The sequence below is a fragment of the Mercurialis annua genome, linkage group LG1-X (assembly GCF_937616625.2).
Source record: "Mercurialis annua linkage group LG1-X, ddMerAnnu1.2, whole genome shotgun sequence".
Taxonomy (NCBI): Eukaryota; Viridiplantae; Streptophyta; class Magnoliopsida; order Malpighiales; family Euphorbiaceae; genus Mercurialis; species Mercurialis annua.
The window spans coordinates 8664991-8689864 of NC_065570.1; the positions used below are offsets into that span (position 1 = coordinate 8664991).

Sequence of the window (24874 nt, forward strand, 5' to 3'; positions counted from 1 at the left end):
TAATCATTAAATGGAAGTAACATGTCACAAATTTAGATCTCATAACAAAATTTAGCAAGTTTGAAGATGCTTATTCGCACATGCTTATGCATACTCTTCTATGAAATGATGAACTATTTCTTTTTCGTTTTATCTGAAATGGGATCTATATGAAATAATTTAATTATTACATAAAAAATGGTTAAGATAAATTATATCATCAACGTTTATTTTTATTTTAAATCTTGGCTAATCACCTTAAAAACTACTGACCTTTAATTTTTTTTTTCAGTAACACCCCGACCTTATAATTTCGTCAATTGTACCCTATTTCGTATTTTTACGTTTCAATAGCACCCTAAAATATTAAATTGAACTCTTTTCATTTGGATAAAATTCAAAACAAATCATTCACATTTATCATATATTCTAAATAACATTTAATGTTATAAATATTATAAAAAAACTATCTTCTTCATACATTTAAAGATTACTAACAAAACAATTTATTTAATATAAATAATTAAATTCCGAGTAATCGTCATCTCCTTCAAACTTGTTGCTGACTTATTCAAAGGAACACGCCACCACAAAAAATATTTTTCGAGGAAGAACAGTGTTCTTGAGGAAGAACACTGTTTTTCCTTGTATTTGAGGAAGAATCTTCCTCAAGAACAGCTAAACTGTTCTTGAGGAAAAACAGCTTCTTCCTCAAGAACCTCGTCCTCCATGGGAGAACGAGCAAGCTATGCTCGTCCTCCCAGGAGGACGAGATCCATGGGATGGCGGGTCGGAGACCGGAGAAGATGTCGGGTTGAAGAAGATATACTTTGATATTTAAAAAAAAAATGGAGAAGATGACTTATTTGAATGTATTTTAAGTTAAGTGACTTGTTTGAATTTATCCAAGTAGAAAAAGGTATAAAATGACCCTTAAATTTAAATGTTTTATAAAATTTAATTCTTAAAATAATAAAAGCATTAATTTTATTTAATTTAGGGTGCTATTGAAATGTAAAAATACGAAATAGGGTGTAATTGACGAAATTGTAAGGTCAGGGTGTTATTGAAAAAAAAAATGAAAGGTCGATAGTTTTTGAGGTGATTAGCCTTAAATCTTCTACATCATTATCTGAATTTTTGTTCTTTTAGTATCAGTGTTTTAACTTTTTATAAATGCATCAGATGAAAGAATTATACGAATGACAAAAAAAACTTCAGATAATGCAATAAAAAATTAAAAAAATTCAAACACCACTAATATTTTTTTTCTTCAAATAGTTATGGACTTTATAATTCTTGTTAGCCTCTAATCAGAGCAGAATGAACGACCGTCTTGCAATATTTAGTTACTAATTATATGTCCCTATACGTTGTTTGACATTATTTTAATTGTTGTATTCATCTATTCTTACATTCATTAGCTGTTTTTTTTTTCTTTTAAAATTTTATTTCATCACCAATTGGTCAGTAATAAACTCGAAAATGTTTTATAAGATGAATAAAACTGTACTGATAGAATATAGTAAATTTTAAAAGAGACATATTATAAATTCTAAGATATTAAAATTATATTACTTAATTATGTGTTAATATTTTTAAAATAAAATAAAATAAAATAAATAACCGTTTTTCATACGCTCTTCTTAAGTTCGCCTCCGTTGGTTGGACATTGCTGTTATCCGGCAAGATTGAGCATGACATTGAACACTAGATCTAGATGCAACTTCCTGTAACGGTAATTGTAAGAACTTGGGGCACAATTATCTCTTAACTTTATCAATTTAGAGCTACCTTATCGAGAAAGATGTTATGGTTTAATTTAGAGAATCAATGAGAGTGGTACGCAAGTAGACTTTTATAGCAAGCCCCCAAAATTAACACGTCATGTACTGTAAAAAAAGTGCCAAAAAAGAGAAAAGTCAAATAGTTTAACTTAATGTTTTCACAAATTTTAAGTCGTTTTATGCACCGATGTCAAATTTGGCACATGAGAAACTCTATGTTCAAATCATGGAAAGAGCTATCTTTGAAGTTTTGAGTTTAATTAGTATCTAGTAGTTTTTTTTTTGATAAAAACTAATGTTTAGTAGTTAATTTAATACTATTTCCAATATTTTGGTATATATAAATATATTTATTTTTTGATAATCGGGAAGTAGAGGGCTTGTGAGAAAAAGCGAATGCACGACTTAGCAGATTGTTACTTAACACTTACAGTCGACCCTCTGATAATTGATACACATGATGGATTAAAAATTTATTAATTATTAGAATTATTAATTTATTAATTTGTATAAAAAAATTATAAAAAATATTTTAAAGCATCTACATTAATAGACCTAATATTAATATTATATTATAAAAAAACTAACTAAGTACATTTTACAATCACTCAATTTAAAAGAAACAATTTTATATTCAATTTAAAAAATATTAATTGATATCAAATCAAAAAATAATTATTAAGAAGTTGTATTCATAAAATAAAATAATTTTTTATATTTTTTATATTAGAGATACTTTACTTTAATTTATTTATCTAATAACTTCTTTTAAAATTTCTCAAAATAATAAAAAAATCATAATTTGATAGTATTTTAACTTCCACTTCACGAATTAAGGTTAGTATTGCCTCAAATAAATTATCAATTGTTATATATTTCTTTAAAAAATCTCTTTAATAATTAATATTCATGTAGAATATATTTTAAATTTTATTAATTATTAAATAATAGAATTATTAATTATCTGACGTGGAACGAAGTTGTTTCTCTCAATTTACTATTAATTATTAGAATTATTAATTTATAGCATATTAACTATTAGAGGATCGACTGTATATCATTTGAGTTTAACTCATTGAAATTTAGATCTTTTTCTATTGATATCAAAAGTAAAATTACACAATTAGAAAAAGTAATAATCACTCAAAACTATCTTATATTTTTGACATTTTATTTATAACATATTTTTAAAAAAGGTTAATTTAGTCTAATTTTAATAAATATATTTTAATTATAGCTAATTAGTCATATTTATTAGAAAAGACAATTTTTTCACTTTTAATTATGGCCCAACATTTTTTAACGAAAAGCTATTAATTAAAATTAGGCTACAATTGACGAAATTAAAAAGTTTGATCGTAATTATAAAATTCATATCATATTTTCTTTTCAATTGTTTGCTAAACAGAAACCTATTAATATCGTCATTGCTTGCATAGTCGTAAAAATTAATTAAAGATATTTTTGTAGAATTTTTTTAATATTTAATCAAAAATGTTCTAAACTCGACTCTCGAAGCTAAGCTAAATTGTGATTACCGTACGACGCCAGCAAATAACAATTGTAAATGTGAAAGTTTGACAATATATGTAGACCAAATTAAAATATAAAAAAAGATTAGTAGATTAAAATAATTAACAACATTGAGTAAGCACTAATAAAGCTTTGATTAGTCAGTCAGCACTGTCAAATGAGACGTTAACACACTTTTTGCATTAAAATACTTCACAAAACAGATAGAAGACACACTTCAGAATGAGGTTAAGAAAATATAATCAATTATAATAATTAATGTTAATTAAAGAAAAAGAAAGTCAAAGATTTTGCATTTCACTTATCAAATAAAGAATTTTAAAGTAAATTATAAGAATGCTTGTGATTGAAATTAGAGATACACATGATTAGAGAGCAAGTTTGAACGAGTTCGCACACAATTTAACTGTACTACTTATTCTTCGGACAAGTTTGAATTTGGTTTGAGTTCGATTTAAACTTGTTATATATTAATAAAATTCGACTTTTAAATTAAATTTGTGCTGATTTAGATTCATATCAATTTTAAGAAAAAAAATTAATCTAGGGTCAAAAAGATTGAATTCAAAAGAATATTCAATCCATTGAACAATGCTAGTTCAAGTCATCAAAATAAATTATCAAAATGAACACTACAAAAGCTTTATGATCAACAGTAGTATTATTAGAGAAAATATTGATTTAATTATTAAACTAATAATAAACACAAGAGAGTTACAAGATTAATTCTTTTTTATATTTATATAGTATTATATTATAAATTAATATGAAACATTTATGCTTTTAGTATAAATTTTAATTGTAATAAAAAAAACTAAAAATATTGTTTGCACATCTAATTAATTTATGTAAAAAACTGTAAAAAAATTCAGAGTAAAAGTAGTACCCCCTCTCTCCTAATTTAATTGATATTTTTTTAGTGAATCAATCAAAAAAAATTAGTGTATCATTCAAAAGTATATCAATTCGAATTATAAAAATATGATATATTTATTATAACTTAGGATATAAAACTTTAATAATATACCAACGAGCTGTAGCTCAAATGATATAAGCGCTAGACAGCAAATGCCAAGGTCGTGGGTTCAAATCCTCCCACAAGCGCTCTCCCCTCCCCAATTATCAAAAAAAAAACTTTAATAATATATTATTATTTTTAAATAGTAAGTTTTTAAAGAAAATATTATGAAGACAGGAAAATTATTATTGACATATAATAAAAGAGAGAATATAAAGGAGTAAAGAGAGGCACGTGACAATCAAACGAAACAACGTGCGAGACATGTGCATCGTAGAGACGGGCCCATTTGGCCCACAATATTTTACTTGAAAAGAATCTAATCTAATTTTAGGGTCAAAAGGGGCACTAAACCATGTCTACTACACATGGCCTTTTCTTAGAGCAACCCATGTTACATTCACACCCATACCCTTTTTTGTGCATATTTTAGGTTTTAAGTTTTTTTATTTAATACTACTTCTTTGGAAACATGCTTGTAATAATGGCACCTCTAGCTATAATGTCATTATTGTAAAAATAAATAAATTAAAGATAAACAATTTAAAGATAAAAAGTTGTAATTATCCTTAATGAATATATATGTATATTAACCTTCAAATACATTATTCTAATATAAAATTATCAATAAAAAAAATTAGTATTTAACATATACTATATATATTGATATTAATAAAAGATAAAAAATGGTAAATAATTAATTTTAGTTAGTTTAACTATATATAATTGTTAATTTCTGCATTTACTCCGACAATTTATTTTGTAAGACGCAACCATCCATTCATTACAATTAAGAAAAAAAAATAAGACTGAATAAAATGAAAAATACTAAACATTGAAATTATATATATTTAATATCTAATTAATTTAATTAATTAGGACTATCCTTTGATAGCAAATGGATCATATCAATTCAACAACACACTATTTTATCAACTAATTTAGGAAAAATTATATATAAAAGGAAAAAAAAAGCAAAAAAAATCCAGCACACATCACATGTAGAGGAGATATTGCTACCACCACCCTTTCGTATGATACAAAAAAAAGTAAAAAAAAATCCCGGCCGTCATCAGTGGTGGTGAGAAGAGGGAAGCGGTGTCGGAGCGGTGGCCGGAGGCAGCGGAGGCTTGCATTGGTAGCATTTAGCAAAAAGGCCAAAAGTGTCAACTTGTTTGACAAAGTTGGTGACGCTAGCCCATCCACCGAACCCGAAACCAACCACTAGAACCCACACTACTATGAAGGAATTAATCACATACATGGCGGTCCAGCTTGGGCAAAAGAAAGGAGGCTTTTCTGCTGCATTCTGTAATTAAAATGAAATTCAAGGGTTAAAAACAACATTAAAATTAAATTAGAAGGACCTATATGTAAATGTAAAAGTAAAACAGTTAAAATGAGTAATTAGATTAGAGTTGGGGTAGAAAGAGAGGGTAAGGCAGTCAAGGCAGCCAGCTCATTTAATGACACACCAACAATAATCCAACTGTAGTATATAACTAAATGAAAATGACATACTACCTATAAATATACTATATAATAATAATATTTTTTAAATGTTTTTCTCTCTTTAAATTTCATTGTTCATCAATTATACTAGAACTTAATTCTATCATGATTTTGATACAAAAATTCTCCAAAACATATATTTCTCTCTTAAGTAGGGTCTACATTCTTAGTCAATCAAAATTGAAATGGACTAAAATTTAAAAATTCGAAAAATTTAATACGAGGTGGAGCTTTTTTATTCAATTACACTAAAACTTAAGTAAAAAGAGTTTATATTCAAAATTATACCAAATCAAAAAAATATAAATTTATTCTAACATCAAACTGAATGAGAACGAATTTATCAATTTAGTTATGTAATTTGATTCGCTTTAAACACAATTCCTACATAGCATGAAAATAGAAATAGTAAAACTAAAAAATCTTGATCTTGTAACCAAAAAAAATTGTTTTTATAAACTATAGTATAGTTACTTAATTCAGTAATTTGAAAATATTATTTAAAATAAAACTACAGTATAGTTACATAATTCAGTAATTTGCAGATACTACTATTTAATATAAAAATATGAAACATAGTCAAATTGTTTTTGTGTAAAATAGATTTTCTCTTTCAATATTTCCCCCAAATCTAAGGCCTTAAATGCTATATTTGGACACTTCTCTCTCCACTCACACTCATTCACAACACTCCCACTCTACAATGTGGGAATCCCATCAAATGCGGAAAACCCACTCACTTTTTGTCATCTCCATCATATCCCTAATTCATAAAGATAATTGCAAATACACCCTTTTCTTTTTCACCCAATAAAAAATTAACTGATACTTAATTAAATTTGTATTAGGATGAATTATGAATAATAGTTCGATTTCTTTAGTTTACCTGTCTAGCAGAAGCTTTTCTGTAGGTGAGCATATGAGCTAAAGCAGGGATAATATAAACAGTGAAGCTGACCAAAAGAGCACCCACGGCGGAGTTAATCGGCCCAAAGAAAGGGAAAATAATAGCCAAAAACCATATCGGAATCACCACCGGCAGCCGTGCAAGTGCCCGGAGGCAAATGCTCTTCGTGTCGTGCATTCCGATCACTTTCTCCCACACGAAATACAACGGCGTGCATGCAAATCCAAATGTTATAAACTGCACCGTTCAAATTAACACTTCTGTTAATATGAAGTACTTTATAGAAGTTAGCTACGGTTAGAAATAGTTGTAATAACTGAACCTGATGAATAAGCATCAAGATAACGGCGGCGTCACGGAATCTGGTTTTGGGTAGAAGAGAAAAGGCGTTGGAATGGTTCAGAAGCTCATCGCCGAAGGCCCAGTACATGGCGGAAGCTGACGGAAGTGTTAGTGTGAAAACATAGAGTGTTGCTATCAGATATATGTATTTGAACTTTTGTGGCTTCCACATTGCATGCATTATTTCACTGGAAAAAAAACAATCAAACCCATTCATTAATCAAGTATTACTAATTAAAATAAAAAAATGAAAAATAAATTTTAATTTAAGACGTTACCAAGTAGAATTAGAATACTCCATAAAATTAAAAATTAAAAATTAAAAATAGAAGAAATTTTTAAATAAATTCAGTCTATCACGTCATCACTGAACTAAACTATCAAATTATAACACGTCAACCTAGTGATTTATTGCTGAAAAATATGTACTGATTTTGGTAAGACCGTGGGATTAAGTTCTCTCATTAGTAATTAGAAAAAAATAAGGAATTATGTAAGTGAAGAAGAACCTATGAGTAAATTGCATTTGTTGTCCCATTTTAATTATTATTATTATTGGTTCTACTATTATTTTACCATTGGATTCTATAGTTATTACAAAACACATGAAAAAATAATAAAAGAATCATAATTAGGTAACCATCGAGTCCATGATTAGGAATTATGCTACTGATAGAGACAAACAAGGACTAAGATTAGACTAGTTTAATTTATTAATTAAGACCAAACTTGGAATTAATTACATATAGAACAAAACATGAGTATTTTTTTACTGTTCAATTTTTAATCCTAAACAGAAAATGGATAACATAATTAATACAATTTGCATGATTTTGTCTGTAACTGTAAGTCTCGAAACCCAAAAACACCGGCAAAAGCTGCTAATAGAAGAACCGTAGGAAACAAGTAAAAAAAAAAAAGATCAACAGTAATTAATGGTTAAAAAGTAAAAAAAGCTTACACAGTCACAGCATGTCCACCAAAGGTATACAGAATGTTGGTAGCTCCGGTGAAATATAACACCAACTCTTTTGGACCACTGTGTGTTACACCTTCAACCTACAGTAATTCAACAAAAAGTTACTGTAATCAGATCACTATGATTACATTTTCATATGATTGTGTTTTTTTTTTTTACTGAAGTTAATTACCTTGCCGTGAATTAAAGCTGCTGCAGTGAGATACCAGGCAGTGTAAGTGGTCATTCCAAGGCCAAGAAAGGACCAAATTCGGTAGTTATGAAAAGAAGGTATAAACACAGTAGTGGCACAGCAAGCTCCAAATATGTAAGTCCAAGTTCTCTTGTCCAGATGGTCATTTATGTAGTAAATATTACTGTTTTTGAAGTACAAAATCATCAAAAAAATCAATTCATTAAACAAAACAAAAAAGAACCCAGATCAGAAATTGAAGAAAGATTTTACCTTGCACAAGCAATCAGCTGTATAACAGATCCAAATAGCAAGAAAGTACAGTTGAATGCTAAACCAGCTGCTTTCCAATATGGTCCCAGTAGACCATCAAGCACTTCAAACCACTGTATGTTCAAGAATTAAATAGTTAGCTAAAATCTATTATTATGAAAACGACACCGTTTTTAGTGGAAAAAATGAGATGAAAATTGAACCTGGATAACATGGTTCTTGAAATTAACATTCTCTTTTTCCTTTCTGTTTCTGTACTCAATGTAGAGTACACTGATAAGATAAGCAGTCCAGCTTCCTACAATTCCATAGAATATTTGGAAAATGATTCCTGACAGCATACCCAGTTGAGAAAATGAGTAAGGCAGTGTCAATAAAACTTGCGCCACCTGCAAATTTATACAAAAAAATCAAGAACACAGCTTGATTCAGTTCTTTATTATCAAGAAAACAACTTTTCAAAGAAAAGGGTATCTATAATAATACAGTAACAGTCAAGAAAACAAAAAAAATCAAAAAAAAAAGTTGCTTTAGTTTTTTTTTTTCAAGAAACATCTTTTTGAAGAAATGGGTATTTGTGATAATTCAGTAGTGATCAAGAAAATGAATTTATATACTTGATTGGAAGCACAGCTGAACCAGGCATCCCAAGCAGAGCCACCATGCCAAAGAAAGCTTTTAACACTGAGAATGGAGTGATCTTCAGCTGCTACTGATGAAGTTTCTTCTTTGCCAGTTTCATATTCTGTCTCACTAATATTAGAGACTACTATTGCTTCTTCTGCTTGCTTCTGACCCAACATTGTCTTCGTTTTTCTCTAAATCTTGAAGATCTGCAACACATAAAACGACACTACATGAGACAAAAATATAACTATAAACTACACAATCTAAAGAAAACGAAAGCCATCAGATCCAAGGAAGAAGATTCAATCAACTGACTTTTTAAAGTCTTATAATAAGTAGAAGAAAGAAAATCCAAAACAGAATAGTTCAAGAACTGAAATATTAAACTAAACAAATAAAAAAACTAAACCTTTGTGAAATGTCTCTTTCGAATTTGAAGAAGAAAAAACTCAGTGTTTTGTCACTCGAGTTATCACCTTTAAATCTCTCTGCAGCTCTTCCCTTGTTTTCAGAATGTAAAAATTGTTTTAAAAATCCTCAATTCCAAGAATTAAGCAGCTAATAAATGTTCTCTGCAACAGCTAAATATATAGCTAGCTACTATAATTTATATGGATCTTTAGCTTTAATGCGCCTACAATCACTACAGAAAAAAGGGTACTAAGACGGCGAGCTAGCCCTGAAAAGCAGGAAAAGATTAGAAACAATGAATTATTCAAGACCCTTTTAGTTTCCTCTACTGTTTATGAACTTATCAAGAACATAACACCTTTATTAATCTCTCTGTATATAACTATATATAACTGTATTGTTGGTTTTACAAGTGGGATATGAAAGGGAAAGAACAAGAACTGAGTTAAGTTTTCCAGAGTTGAGTTGTGTGATTCGATTCCTTCACTTGTGGTTTTATGTTTTGGAGTTTTTTTTTTATTTTTAAGTTGAAGTGATGAAAAAGATGAGGGGAATTTAGAGATCTAAGCTATAGAGACTTTGTTCTCATCAACTAGTTTGTAGAAGGGGACTTCACCTTGGCCATGGTCCTTTCTTTTTATAGCCCAATTAAATCTCTTTCAACGGCTATCTTTTTTTATTTCTCCTACAATTTTACTCTCCATAGGCTTAAACTTCATTTTCACTTTTATTTTATTTTGGGGTTTTTAGAAAATACTTGGTTAAATCAAGTGTGTTATTTCAACTACTAAGAATTGGATGTAAATGTGATAATTATACAACGATATATACTTATTATTACTCATTTATTTTGTAAGTACAAAACAATCATATACATATAATTTAGATAATTTCATCTTCATAGATTTCGTTTATTTTTATTCGATGACATATTATTATAGTATACGATTTGAAATAGCAAAGTAAATTAGTCTAATTTTGTATTGATTAATAATATTAAAATCAACTTAAATTTTGTCAATTGCTCGTATATCTCTTGATATTCTTTTAAAAAATTATATGATTTCAAATTATCAAGGAAATTTAGTAAAGATTTTAGATTCGCTTTTTTTTTTATTTTCTACTATAACACTTCATCATATTTTAAATTAATTGAATGATCTATATTTTGGATATTCTAAACTATCATTAAATATAATGTTTGAATCAATGTGTAAATGATAAATTGATTAATTCATGATATAGGGAGTAATACAAAAGCTTTCAACTATCGACATTCAGTATTACTATGGACTGAATCAGATAGAACTCGTTAAGACAATAAATCTTTTTTGATTTTTCAAATTACTAGAAAACTCTGGTCAAGTGCAAAAAGGTAGCAGTAGGCAGAGTCCTTAATTTCCAACTTCAGAATCTGTTTCCCACCACCCTAATTTTCTAGCATTATATTTCTACTATTTTATAGCAATATTAAATTATATACGTAAAATATACATGTTCTCTTTTTGAGAAAAAAAGGAGTAGCAATAAGCAAGCTCAGATCCAAATCCCACTCAATAATTCCATGTATTTAACTTCCCAATTAATTCTCTTTCACACTTTTTTATTTTTTATTTTCTGTAAATACTCATAAATATTTATCCAAATTAAAAATAATCTCTTTAATTCATCTATGTCCCCCCAATCAATACGTAGATTCCCTCTCCACGCGCTAATCACCTTTCAGTTATTACACTCTCCATTTCACAGTAAACTCAGCCACCGAATTTGTTGCCACGATTGCATTAGCGAGTGGGGGTAGCAACTCCCCGTGAGAGATTCGATATGATTTCGTTAAAATCACGGGCTGCCCCGACCCATACAAACATATGAAAATGGAGGCCCATTGTTATGATTCTTGGCAATTATGAGATGGTAAATTGGCGGGTGAGGTCCCATTCCAATTAGATCATTTGGAATTGAGACTAATTTGAATTTAAATTTGTATCCTAGCGGATTGGAATCAATTTAAATGTAATCTTTAAACAATTGAAGAAGATATATTATTTTTTTGACGATTATAATTTACTTTTAATTTTTTAATGAAAATAAAAATTATATATTTATGATTTTATAATTTTCCCCCAACACTTTTAGATATTGATACATTTTAATAATTATGAAAGTATTCAAACTTATGGCTTTGATCTTAAGTATTTTCTTAATCTAGATAAAAATAAATTTAAATTGTAAATTTATTAATGTTTGGAATTGATTATAACATAATGATATAATATTTTATAGTCTAATTTAATTAAAAAAATTATCTATAATTAATAATGAAAAAATTAATGATTTAAATTTTGATAGTTCCATAAATTGAGCTGTTTGAAAAAAATTAACTATTATAAAAATATAATCAAAATAAATAATTATGTAATGATATAAAAGCAAAACAATGAGAAATTAAATAATTTTCAATGTAAATTGACACTATTTACACTTTCTACAACGGCTTTTGTGATTGAAAAATTTGATGCCTATAAATTAAAAAGAATAAAAGGTCATTGTGGTCTTTATATTTATTTATTATAATGAAATAATAAAATCTAATCATTTTAATCAATTGAAAATAATATAATTTATTGTTAAATTAATTAAGAACAATAATTTTTATTTTTATGTCAAGAAAGAGTAAAATTGAGTCATCTCAATCTATAAATATGTTCATTTTATATGATTTTATTTAGTTAAGTGAAAAATAAATTATATTATTTTGAATTTATAAAAAAAATTAACTATAAATTATTTAATCCCGACATATAAATTCAGAAATTAGGGCGACCCTTTGCTAAAATTAAAAGTGGAAGGAGTAAAAGTTAATTTTGGTTTGAAGCAAGTAAAGTGTTGGGTGGAGGTAGCCGAGCCATGATGGAGCCGCGAATTAGCAAAGAATGTTGGCACGCTTATAAAGAAATGAAACACGCGCGTAATCAACACTCCACTTACCGCCGGCTCATCATAGCCCTTTTACGGCTTGCAATGGCCCATGCAACATCCACCATCCATTCTTATCCATCTCACTCTCTATGTTTATAATTACCACTCTCACAAGTTGGAGAACAACAATTAGGGAAGTTCAAAGCCCAATCAAAATCAATTAACCAAATCAAAATCGATTTAGTTTGAATTAATTAAAAATTATACATAGCTTTTGATTTTCAATTCAATTTCAATGATAATAAATGGATTATTCACTATATATTCCCACCTTTTAGTGTTTTTTCGATTTAAACACAATCTAAAAAAGTTTCACATCTCATCTAACTTTTTCAAACTTTTCATTTTATAATTCAGTTTGAGTTTTATGTGTCATTTTTTATAAAAATAATATCATTTTTGGTTGTGTGAATTACGAAAACGATGTCGTATATGTCACTTAGGCAATATATTGCCATAAAATGAAAGGTTTAGATATATAGTGCCATGTTTTTTAGATTGTGTTTAAATCGAAAAAACGCGAACGATGATAATATATAGTAACAATAACTCAAAAAAAATCAGTTTGATTTTAGAAACCAAATCGAAAAATAAATTGAAATGATTGATTTGGTTCAGTTTGAAATATATATTTTTTTGCTTCAATTGTAACTAAGCACCTCGTAGTGACAATAGGACGAGTGTCAAAATAGATCATGTCACGAGAAATTAGTTTTCCAACATAAAAAAGAAATTATGGCTGGGGCTATATATATACATGTGTATCAAATTAACTAATCATGTTATATAATTGTTTTTTATGATTTATATTGTATTTACTTAAATAAATTACTTAAATTTATCGTGCTAATTAATATATTCATATTCGACCTATTTAAATAAATATTTAAACGTATTTTATTGATGTAATTTTTATTCGACCTATTTATAAAAATAAGTTAAATTTGTCGTATTTGTAAAACTCATAATTTGCGTACTATGTTCGTGTTGATTACTATTGTAAGACTCCTAAACGATATGTGTAATTGGCTAATTGGATGAGATGATCTTTTTTTTTTTTTTTAAATGTTACAAAATGAGTTTTCCTAATTATGAATATTAAGTAATATCATGAACTAAAATTTAAAACTAATTTGTACTAATTTTTAATGTCCTGTCACAATGTTCTTTATATAGAAACAAAATAATAGCATGCATTTGATTAATCAATTTAAGTGAATTCTAAAAAGCAAAGACAAAGCTAGCATCATGTCTAAACAATACCAAGTGGTGTTGGCTCTTGAAATGGAAAACAAAGATGGGTGGCCGGCCGTGGTGGTGGTGGTGGAAGTGGTGGAGCCAAGAAACTTCCACCACTACCACCATGGTTTCCCGGAAAAAGAAAAGACTATTTTACAAACCTGAAAAATAAATATAAAATAAAATGTCCCATTTAAACGGGGATTTGTCTGCTGGGTGAGGGTGTACGTAATCTTTGGCTCAGCTTCCTATCCAATATCCAATAAAATTTTAGGTTGGTTTAGCATTTTGACCAATTAAAAAGTGCATATGATGACGTGGAATCATCCAACCAAAGAGAGCCGTTTTGATTTTGTCAAACCATTTTTATAAGACTTAGTGGCAGATGTAATGATTAGTGAATGGATTTCGACGCCTCTTCTCTTTGGTTTTTTCACTTTTTTGAACCATGGATAAAAACAAATTTTACAAAACGTTGTTTTTGTAATTATTTTTAATTCTTTCGAAAAAAATTTAGAATTGTAATGGCTTCAATTTGCCTTTATAATGGAGTAGTTTACGATGAAGCATTATTTATAGTTATTCATTTTAAATTGATTTTATTTTATCAACTTTCACAGTAAGAATATTTAAGAGTTAGAACATATTGAAATATTTGTATATCGAATGTCATGTGATTCGATTTATCAATGGTAAGGTGATATATTTATATGGTAGTTAGTTTACTATTTGGTTTGTAAATTAATGTGTATTTTTTATGATTTAAAGTGGGAAATTTTTAAGTGCTTATGGAGAAATTGATCTCACATCTTTGACAATATGCTACCTAACGCATATATCATTTGAATTATATTTTATTAGTGACATTAGTAGAATACTTCCTGTAAACATCTATTTTCTGGACAAGTAAAAAGTATAAAGAATTAAAGCGTTTGATGATGATTTTTAGAGAAACTTGTCTGGGTGACGAGCTAGCGATCCGCATGTTTGAATTCAAGCGGGTTAGATCAGTGCACAATGACGAATATGAAGGATTAAAGTGTAATTGCCGCAACTAGAGATGAACAAAAACTGATCCTGAAAGCAAGAGTAACGAACCGATCAAAATAACTTGAAATTAAACCAATAACGATGATCCAAGGATGGAATTGAAACTGAACAATTGGAATGATCAAATTTATCCGATCAATAAGCCGCCATTTATGTAACTCCAAACAAGAGCAGAGAAGAATAACAATCAATTAATAACGATGAACAATCAATCAAAAATCAAATTGAAACCGAAATCAATCCGGACCGCTGGGACTGGACATCCAGTTCGATACAACAGAGAATCAAATCAACAATCAATCAAATCGATCCGGTTTACTTGGATACAATAGAGAAGAAAATCAAAATGAAATCATCAATCTAGTTCGATGCGATACAATAGAGAAGAAACTAATAACGAGGCGGCAACTCCGACAGCAATGCGTGATCGTGGGCTCGGACCCGCTCTGATACCATGTTGGAAATCAAACTCAGAGAACAAAAACTATATTATTGGATTGTAAAATTACAAATCAGAGACCAAACTTAGAGCAAATACTCTATTTATACACAGTGAAAAACGGTTTAGTAAATGCTGATATCACACAAAGATAACCATCTCATGCAACAAGCGTGTTGCTGAGTTAGAGTTGCGGAGCTGTTACTGAGCTAGAGTTGCGGTGGTGGAAGCAATTAGCTGAGATGCAGTAGCAACTTGTATATCCTATGTTATGAAAGGAAGAGAATTAGCCATCTTCAAGCCAAACGTCACTGCGCTTGCTTCAACCATCTCCGCACTCAGAATGCCATGCAGAAATGACACTCCACATGTGAATCTCACAAATTGCGCTAATAACAGACAACTTTTTGTTATTTATTTCATAAATGAAAAGTTGTTGGAAATTTTTTAAATGTTTTTTTAAGTACAAACACAGCTGCACATAATATCCCCTATTCTTTTATTTATGTATATCCTTTGATTTGTTTTTCTTCTATTTAAATGAATGAATGAATTAAATACTTTTGGTAAATTAAATAATTAATTTCCTAGGAAATTTTTAATTATATAAATAAATTAATACAATTGATAATGTTTGTTAATTTCAAATGGATCAAATGACTTTTTGAAATACTACTAGCAGAAACGACATGTAAGGTATTTGTTATTTTACTTTTGAAAATAATATTAAATCTCAAATTCAAAATATAATGGCAGAAGGTATAAAAGAATTTTTTAATTTTTTTAAAAAGAGCACATAAATTTTTTTAGTTTTTTCTGTGCTACTTGGGCCTTCATGATATTTTAATGGTGCAAATAAACCTTCATTCTTGAAAAATATCGCAAAAATAACTAAAAATGTGAAGAGTTAAGTGTCCAAATAATAAACTAAAAAAGTCTCAATGTTCTTTTCAAAAATTTAAAGGATTTCCTTGTAATGTTTAAAAATATTGAGGGCCTAAGTGGTAAAAAATGATTTATGTACTATTTTTTAATAATTTGAAAAGCTTTTTTGAACTTTTAGCCAAATATAATGCTATAACTTTTTTTCCAAAGAGTATTGGTTAATTCAGCACGAAATTAAAGAAAACTTTATTGAATCAGAAATATATATATCTCAAATAATAGAAAAGGAGTAATGCCATTTGGTATTTATAATATAAATAGAGAATAATAATTGATGGATGGGGGGATAAAGATGAAGGGACAAAGTAGTGAAGGTTTGAGGAGGACCAGTGTGGGTTGGTCCACATGGGCCATGAGGTTAACCCCTTTGGAAGAATTAACCCAAAGTTCTTTTAATGTTAGCAGTGTAGCTGTTTGTGGTCCTCCAGCACCTGATGCGCCTCGTAGGCGGTCACATTTCTTCACCATTGTAAGTCCATCATTTTTATTAGGCTAAATGGTTATAAATCACACGTTTTCGATCTTTTACAAATTTACAAATAGCTTTTAAAGTTTATATAAATCTATCTAATTTTATACAATTAATATAAATTATATCATTTATTCTGTTTTTATATTTTAATTTTCAATTGAATTTATGCTAGTATGACATAAACATAACATAAAATACGGGAGAATCAACCTCACCGACATATTATGTCACCAAGTCAAACAAACAATAACCAGCATTTACGAAGCAGATCGACCGAGATAAGTACACAACTAATCTAGAGATAAGAATGTGCATCTAGTCAACTAATCCTAGATACCGTAGTTTGAAGACCATCTCGAAGTAAACCGAATACTCCACCTAGAGACGTCCGACTTATCATATCTTGGACTACACATGATTTACCAATAAGAGGGATCACAAAAGATTTTCTGACACACAAGAATGCCTCCTGCGTCGCACGCACCTGACACACAATTCGAGGCATAACATAAGTCGCCAGCTCAGCAAATCGAAAGTGGTGAACAAGGAAGGAGGTTCTAAACGGTTGCACGAATAGGTCTATATAAACCACCATTTTAAGTACAAACCCTAACGGCACCTATTCTTTCATCCTGATTCTCCTTCTTTATCTTCTCTTTTCTTTCCGCACTTAAAGGTATTGACTTGACGTTAAAGCGAACAACCGGAGACCACTCTGCGTTTCATTTGACCTCTCTATATTTTGTCCTCAGGGTTATTTGATAGCTCGAAGACTTCGTGGTGCTTCAGTGATTTATCACTTGACACCGTTTGCGGGAAATCATTATATTCCATGGTTATCATTTGGTTACTGTTTTGATTGTCCTGGTTTGAAGGATAGATCAGATGGAAGAAGTAGACTCGATTATCGTTCAAATCATCCCACTAGAATCTTCTGTTGGTGACGATGCACAAGTATTAATGGCAACGGAGGATAGACTAGTTGAGGTCCTGCCACCTAGAGGCTCAGTGTTTTACCATTAATGACCACTCATGTGGGAAGTTCTTTTGCTTCGTGTAGTAACCCACCCCTTTTCTCTCTTTATGGATTATTTGGATACCTCAGGACAAACCTACAAATCCCTCCACTGGGAGTGAAGACAAACCCACTTGTGTTTCGTTCACCCACCACCAAGATGAAACAGTTTCTTGCATAAAACTCTAGTGCCGACAAACCTCAATTACCTCGTGGAGGCCACCATACCATTGCGACGGTCGGAGTTGGTCACTCAATGTCAATTCATCCGGCTATATTGCAAGTATAAGAATACATGCGGAACCTATCGAGACATATGCTTTCGTTGTAACAAGTGCACCCGTCTTTATTGGCACAACACTACCCAATGGCGCAAACAACTTCTCAGTCTACAATGCTGGTAACGATGATTCCCGATATTCATCCGGGTGTGAGCACTCGCATTATCCTAGATGCTATGGAACAGAACAAGTCAGTTCCACCGGGAAGCAATAGTTTGCCCAACCATTCTCTAATAACAGCCCCGTTGCATAATTTTTTTATTACTGATATTAAAACAAAAATCGTATATACTAGAAAAACACCTTTCTTATGGGGACCCTCTGTTAACTCCTGAACTACTTACCATCCTCCTATCTATATCCATGTTGCCTTTGCCTTAGTCTCTAGTTACTTAGAAATCAGCAATATAGCTCGTAACCCGTTCTAAAAGTTAAGACCGAGGCTTAACACTGCTGCCTAAATATATGCATTTTTATTTCCCCAAATCAACTAAAGTAAAACATAAAACATAAGAATATATGGTCTCTTTAATAAGTGAAAACCATGCAACAACTTCAAGAACCCTGCAAGACCTCAATTTGACCATACAAGTGTAGCACTTTTACAAAATAAAAGAGCATGCTTCACATTTTCATAGTCTTTTATGACATAAAGAGCAGAAGAAATAGATATGAATACTTCTATGGGATAAAACTTACTTAACAGGTAGCCAGTTGTGGTAGCATTTCCAAATGAAAAACTTACCCTGGTAAATAGAATCTCCAAACATATTTCCACAATTTCATACTTCCATCGTTATCTAAAGTAGATGAACCTTACTTCACGTGCTTCGCATCTTCATATTTTTTTAAGACATAAAGAGCACAAGCAATCGATATGCATACCTTTGTGGGATAAAACTGACTTAATAGGTAGTCAGTTGCGGTAGCATTTCCAAATGAAAAACTTAACTTTCATCGGTAAATAGAATCTTCAAACATATTTCAACAATTTCATACGTCCATCGTTATTTGAAGTAGATGAAACCTAGTTCACCTCCCAAGCCACCTTATAATCACTCATAGCAGAGTAAACACCACTCTTGTCACAGTGCCAAAGTAACTTATCTGAATATCAGAGTTTGATAATGGAATGCTAGATATACATTATATATTAGCTAGAGAGAAGAAAGTCCTTAGCATCTCCAAATTGCATTATCCTTGCCCAATCATGAGCTCAATAACACCATAGTTTAATTTTAATCTAGGCTGTGAAAAAAATTCTAAAAGTACTCTCTCTAGGAAGCCAGTGTTTTACGTAAACTTTCACTGTAGAACCAGTCCCAATCCTTAATCTACATCCCCTTTCTAAGACACCTCTGGCCCACACTAAGCCTGTCGAAGTATAAAATGCTTTTATTGGGCATAAAGTAGTAAGGAAAGTTCAATCTTTGAAATACATAGCCCTTAAGATCCGTTGGAACTGTTTGAACAAACAACGGAATAATCGATTTATTTGTAGAAATACTTTAATTAAAATTGGAACGAATTACCAACAGAATTTCTAACTGAGTCGCAGACTAGGTTGCTCTTTTTAAGACAATTCACGGCTCTGCCCAAAGGAGTAAGATATACTATTAACTACGTCATCGTATTATAAAACAACTACTTCAATTCATATACAATGTACACTGTATTGTGTTTCACCGTTCGAACTACACCCAGAATATTGCTCAAGAAATTCAGTATAATATTCTCAAAGAGAATTCGGAGAACATATGGAAGAATAGGTTTTATTTCTGGTTCATGTATTGCTCTTTTAAAAAAGAAAAGAAAAAAGTTAGCATACATAAGAAAATAATGTGTATATGAAAGTAAAAAACGATAATAAAATAATAACTTTAATAAAACTCCAGAAATAACCATTGGCTAAAAATAAGGACAAAAGATAATGTTTCACTAATATACATAATCTTTAACATAACCGAACCTAATCTGACCAAACCAGGCGGGCGGGCCGATTGATGGTGCGTGCGCGCATATGGCAAATCGGGAAAGATTTAACTCCTACCCCCCTCACAAAATCGAATATTCTTTGATTTCCAAACCTAAAGAATGACGTTCTTCCATATTAATCTAATAAAGAGTATATTCCTTAGCGATGAGAAATTTTCACTCTTATAGCCACACACACGCAAGGCACTTTCATTTTGACTTTAAAAAACTAACTCTTTCATTTGTTTCAAATTTAACATAAATCCTAATAAAACTTTTGCTAGTAAATTGTCATTCTAATTCATATCTTCCATCTTGGTTTTGCTAGAAGGTGTTAGATAATGCAAACAATTATACGAGTCACGTATTATGTCGAATATAATTACAGTAGAAAAATTCCCAGGAAAGATCGGAGGGTCACAAGCGGACCGCTTAAGTACCGACCTCCTTAGACAGAATTTAACTAAATGTAATTAACCGCATAATACGACTTGCTATATTTTGCATTAACAAGACATCATTAACATAAACCTAAGGATCTTTAAAACTAAATAATTTCATAATACCGTAAATAAATATTGATAGAAAACTTACTTGAATTTCCAAGAGAATTTTCATTTGAAGCCATGAGTGAAAATTGATTTCTCTCCCTTAACCCTTAATTTCTTAATCACTCTCTTTTAGATGGAGTTAGAGTTGTGTTTTTTTTGGTGGTAGAGAGAGGACCAAAGTTCATGCTATATATAGACATTTCAATTCAATCCGGTACGTCCATCACATAACCAAATCAACGGATGAGATTAATCCATATCATAATAATTTATATTAATTTAATTAGACCATAATTAGGTGTCAAATGAATGTTTAAATGCATGACACTTAATGCATAATGTGTCAAATTTATATTGTATACTTGACACCTTAATGTCTAATGTGTCATATTAAGACATAATGCATTGTCCATTTGACACATATTTTTTTTTTTAACATGAAAAATATATAATTTTCTAACATTCTCCCACTTGGTCTAATTAAAATTAATAAAAATTTATTGTATTCATAATGATTAATCTCTTTATGATTTCATCATAATATATAATATAAAAATCGTTCAATGTGAGTTATGGCGGTTATGTCCTATTTAATCGAACATTTCCTTCCATATACTACAACACTTAGAATTTTTCATATCATATCGATACTTAAATACATTCAAAATGTCATAATGGTCCACAATAATGTCAAATAAATGACTTTCTTGTTTATCGTTTAAATCATTAGTGTATACTAACATAAGAAACAAGAAATCGTTAATGTATATCAGAAACACATAATAGAGCTCAGAGTGTTATTACATAATCAATTATCCTCATCATCATTACAACCAAGACCCATCTTTAGAACATGTTCCTTAAATAATTTTGGTTGTAGACCTTTCGTTAAAGGATCCGCAATCATAAATTCAGTACTAATGTGCTGAATAAACACTCTTTGTTTCTGAATCTCCTCTTTAACAACAAAATACTTTAATTCCATATGTTTGGTACCTTTCGAGTATTTGTCATTTTTAGAGAAGAACACTGCTGCGGAATTATCACAATAAATTTTCAGCGGCCTGGTAATGGTGTCGACAACCCCAAGTCCTGAAATAAAGTTCCGCATCCATAATGCATGAATTGTAGCTTCAAAACATGCTACAAAGTGGATGAAGCAATGATAGTTTGTTTTGCACTTTTCCACGATACTGCTGCTTCTGCTAATAGAAACACATAACCAAATGTGGACTTTCTACTATCAATGCATCCAGCAAAATCTGAATCTGAATATCCAATTACCTCAAGTTCATTGGATCTTTTATATGTGAGCATATAATTCTTTGTTCCTTGTAGGTACCGTAACACTTTCTTTGCAGCTTTCCAGTGATCAATTCCAGGATTACTTTGATACCTGCCTAACATACCAACCGCGAAACTAATGTCCGGTCTAGTACAGGTTTGCAAGTACATTAAACTTCCAACAACAGAAGCATATGGAATTGATTCCATTTCTTTTCGTTCTACATCATTTTTCGGACACTGCATAAGACTAAATTTGTCACCTTTCTGTAAGGGAACAACCCCAGGTGAACATTTATCCATATTGAATTTTTCAAGAACTTTTTCAATATATGTTTTTTGAGACAATCCTAACAATCCATGTGATCTATCACGAAATATTTCTATTCCAATCACATAGGATGCCTCTCCCATATCTTTCATTTCAAAGTTCTTTGCAAGAAATTCTTTAGTCTTATACATTATACCCAAATCATTAGCAGCAAGCAAAATATCATCAACATACAGAACCAGAAATATAAACTTACTCCCACTAATCTTTTGATATATGCATCTGTCAACATTATTTTCTTTAAAATCAAAAGATGTAATAATGGTATTAAACTTAATATACCATTGTCTGGAAGCTTGTTTAAGTCCATATATTGATTTTTTAAGTTTACACACCATTTGACTTTCACCTTCAATGGAAAAACCTTCAGGTTGATCCATGTAAACTTCCTCTTCTAAATCTCCATTTAAAAAGGCTGTTTTCACATCCATTTGATGTAACTCTAAGTCATAATGAGCTACTAGTGCCATAATTATTCTTAGTGAATCTTTCTTTGAGACAGGAGAAAATGTCTCCTTATAATCAATGCCATCTTTTTGAGTATAACCTTTAGCAACAAGTCTGGCTTTATATCTTTCAATATTGCCTTTTGAGTCGCGCTTTGTCTTAAAGACCCATTTACACCCGACTCTTTTACAATCAGATGGCAATTTAACAAGATTCCAAACATTGTTTTGCTTCATAGAATTTAACTCATCTTTCATAGCATCGATCCATTTATCAGATTCAGCACTATTAATGGCTTGTGAATATGAAACCGGATCCTCATTAATTTCAAAATCTGACTCTTGCAAATATACCACATAATCATTTGAAATAGCTGATCTCCTTTCCCTTTGAGATCTTCTTACTACTATTTCTTGTGGTTCATTTGCAATAGTCATTTGTGAGTTAGTTATTTGATGGGATGGTTCTTCATTCGAATGTTGTTCAATGTTATTATTGTTTCTTTCAACATCAGAAACAACATTCGGCAAAGTAATAGATGAAGGAATATCCATATATAATGGGACATTTACTTTAACTTCCTTTATCTCCATACTTTGTTGTTCATTACTCCCACTAACATCACCATTCTCAATAAATTTTGCATTTCCGGTTTCAACAATCCTCGGACTATATTTTGGACAGTAAAATATATACCCTTTAGATTTCTCTGGGTAACCAATAAAGTAACCACTAACAGTTCGAGAATCTAATTTTCTTTCATGTGGATTATAAATTCTTGCTTCCGCTGGACAACCCCAAACATGCAGGTGTCGTAAACTAGGTTTCCTTCCAGTCCACAATTCAAAAGGAGTCTTTTGAACTGCCTTATTAGGAACCCTATTTAATAAATATGTTGCGGTTTTAAGAGCATACATCCACAGAAATTTGGGTAAAGAGGAGTTACTCATCATACTCCTGACCATATCCATTAAAGTCCGATTACGCCTTTCTGCTACACCATTTTGTTGAGGTGTGCCTGGCATATTGTATTGTGCACATATGCCATGATTTTCGAGGAGCTTTGCAAATGGACCAGGACACTGTCCAGACTCATTATATTTTCCATAATATTCACCACCTCTATCAGATCTTATATTTTTCACCTTTTTATCTAATTGCCTCTCAACCTCCTTTATGTATGTCTCAAGGGCATTAACTGATTGAGATTTTTCATGAAGCAAATAGATATAACCATAACGTGAAAAATCATCAATAAAAGTGATAAAATATTTTTCTTCATTAATAGTCGGAGTGTCAAAAGGTCCACAAATATCGGTGTGTATTATTTCAAGAAGCTGAGTGCTTCTTGTGGCTCCTTTCTTAATATGTTTGGTTTGCTTACCTTTAATGCAATCCACACATATTTCGAAATTAGTAAAATCCAAATTTGGAAGAATTTCATGTTTTACTAATCTCTGTAATCTTTCCTTGGATATATGACCCAAACGTTTATGCCACAAGTAAGCAGAATTTTCATTCATCATGCTACGTTTAAGACCAATACTGCTATTTACAGCGAGCAAAGATTCAGAAAAAATATTATCAAGTTTTAGTTTGTATAAACCATTAACAAGAAAACCAGAACCAATAATTCTAGAATTCTTAAACAAACTAAAACTATTAGATCCAAATTTTCCATTAAAACCACAAACATCTAGTTTAGAAACAGAAATAAGGTTTCTACTGATTGAAGGTACATAAATGGTCTCAGATAAGTCTAATTGATAGCCATTATCCAAGATTAGACGATAAGTCCCAATTCCTTCAATCGGTGCCTTCATGCGATTTCCCACAAATAGGAAATCACTTGTTGGGTTTGTAGTTTGGATCGTAGTGAATCCCTGCAACATATTAGCCACATGAGTAGTAGCACCAGAATCAAGCCACCAAGTATTATTAGGAACTTCAGTTAAGTTTGATTCGAAAATCGGAGAAGCATAATGAAAGATACCTTTCTTTTCGAACCAAGCTTTGCGTTTTAAGCAATCTTTCTGATAGTGTCCTTCTTTCTTACAGAAATGACATCTATCAATCTTTCGTTCCTTTTCTTCGGCCTGAGAAACATTAGTCGGCCTTTTGGTTTTCTTAAACTTTTTGGCTTTGACTTTCATTCTTTTTTCAGCTCCTTGACCCACAAGATTGACCATGTGATTCCTTTGAGTTTTTAACCTCGTTTCCTCCTGAACAAGCCTACCAGCCAATTCATTAATATCCCACTTATCCTTTATAGTGTTATAATTAATTTGAAAAGGCCCATATTCAGGAGGAAGCGAGTTCAACATAAA

At 30.4% G+C, this 24874-nt stretch overlaps 1 protein-coding gene across 2 annotated transcripts; it reads right to left on the minus strand.

Moving 5' to 3' along the window:
* Positions 1-5143: 5143 nt before the first annotated feature.
* On the minus strand, positions 5144-10155 carry LOC126664222 (auxin transporter-like protein 4). Of its 2 annotated transcripts, none has more exons than XM_050356504.2 (9): positions 9606-10155; positions 9120-9335; positions 8706-8891; positions 8503-8615; positions 8230-8413; positions 8040-8137; positions 7059-7266; positions 6716-6973; positions 5144-5626 (listed from the first exon to the last, which is right to left on the minus strand). In XM_050356504.2, exons 2-9 carry the CDS (start codon positions 9303-9305, stop codon positions 5390-5392), a joined length of 1470 nt encoding a protein of 489 aa, XP_050212461.1. In that variant the 5' UTR covers positions 9306-9335; positions 9606-10155; the 3' UTR covers positions 5144-5389. The 2 variants fall into 2 exon arrangements, with proteins under 2 accessions (XP_050212461.1, XP_050212460.1); XM_050356503.2 differs by having other exon boundaries at positions 9539-10155.
* Between the last annotated feature and the right edge of the window lie 14719 nt (positions 10156-24874).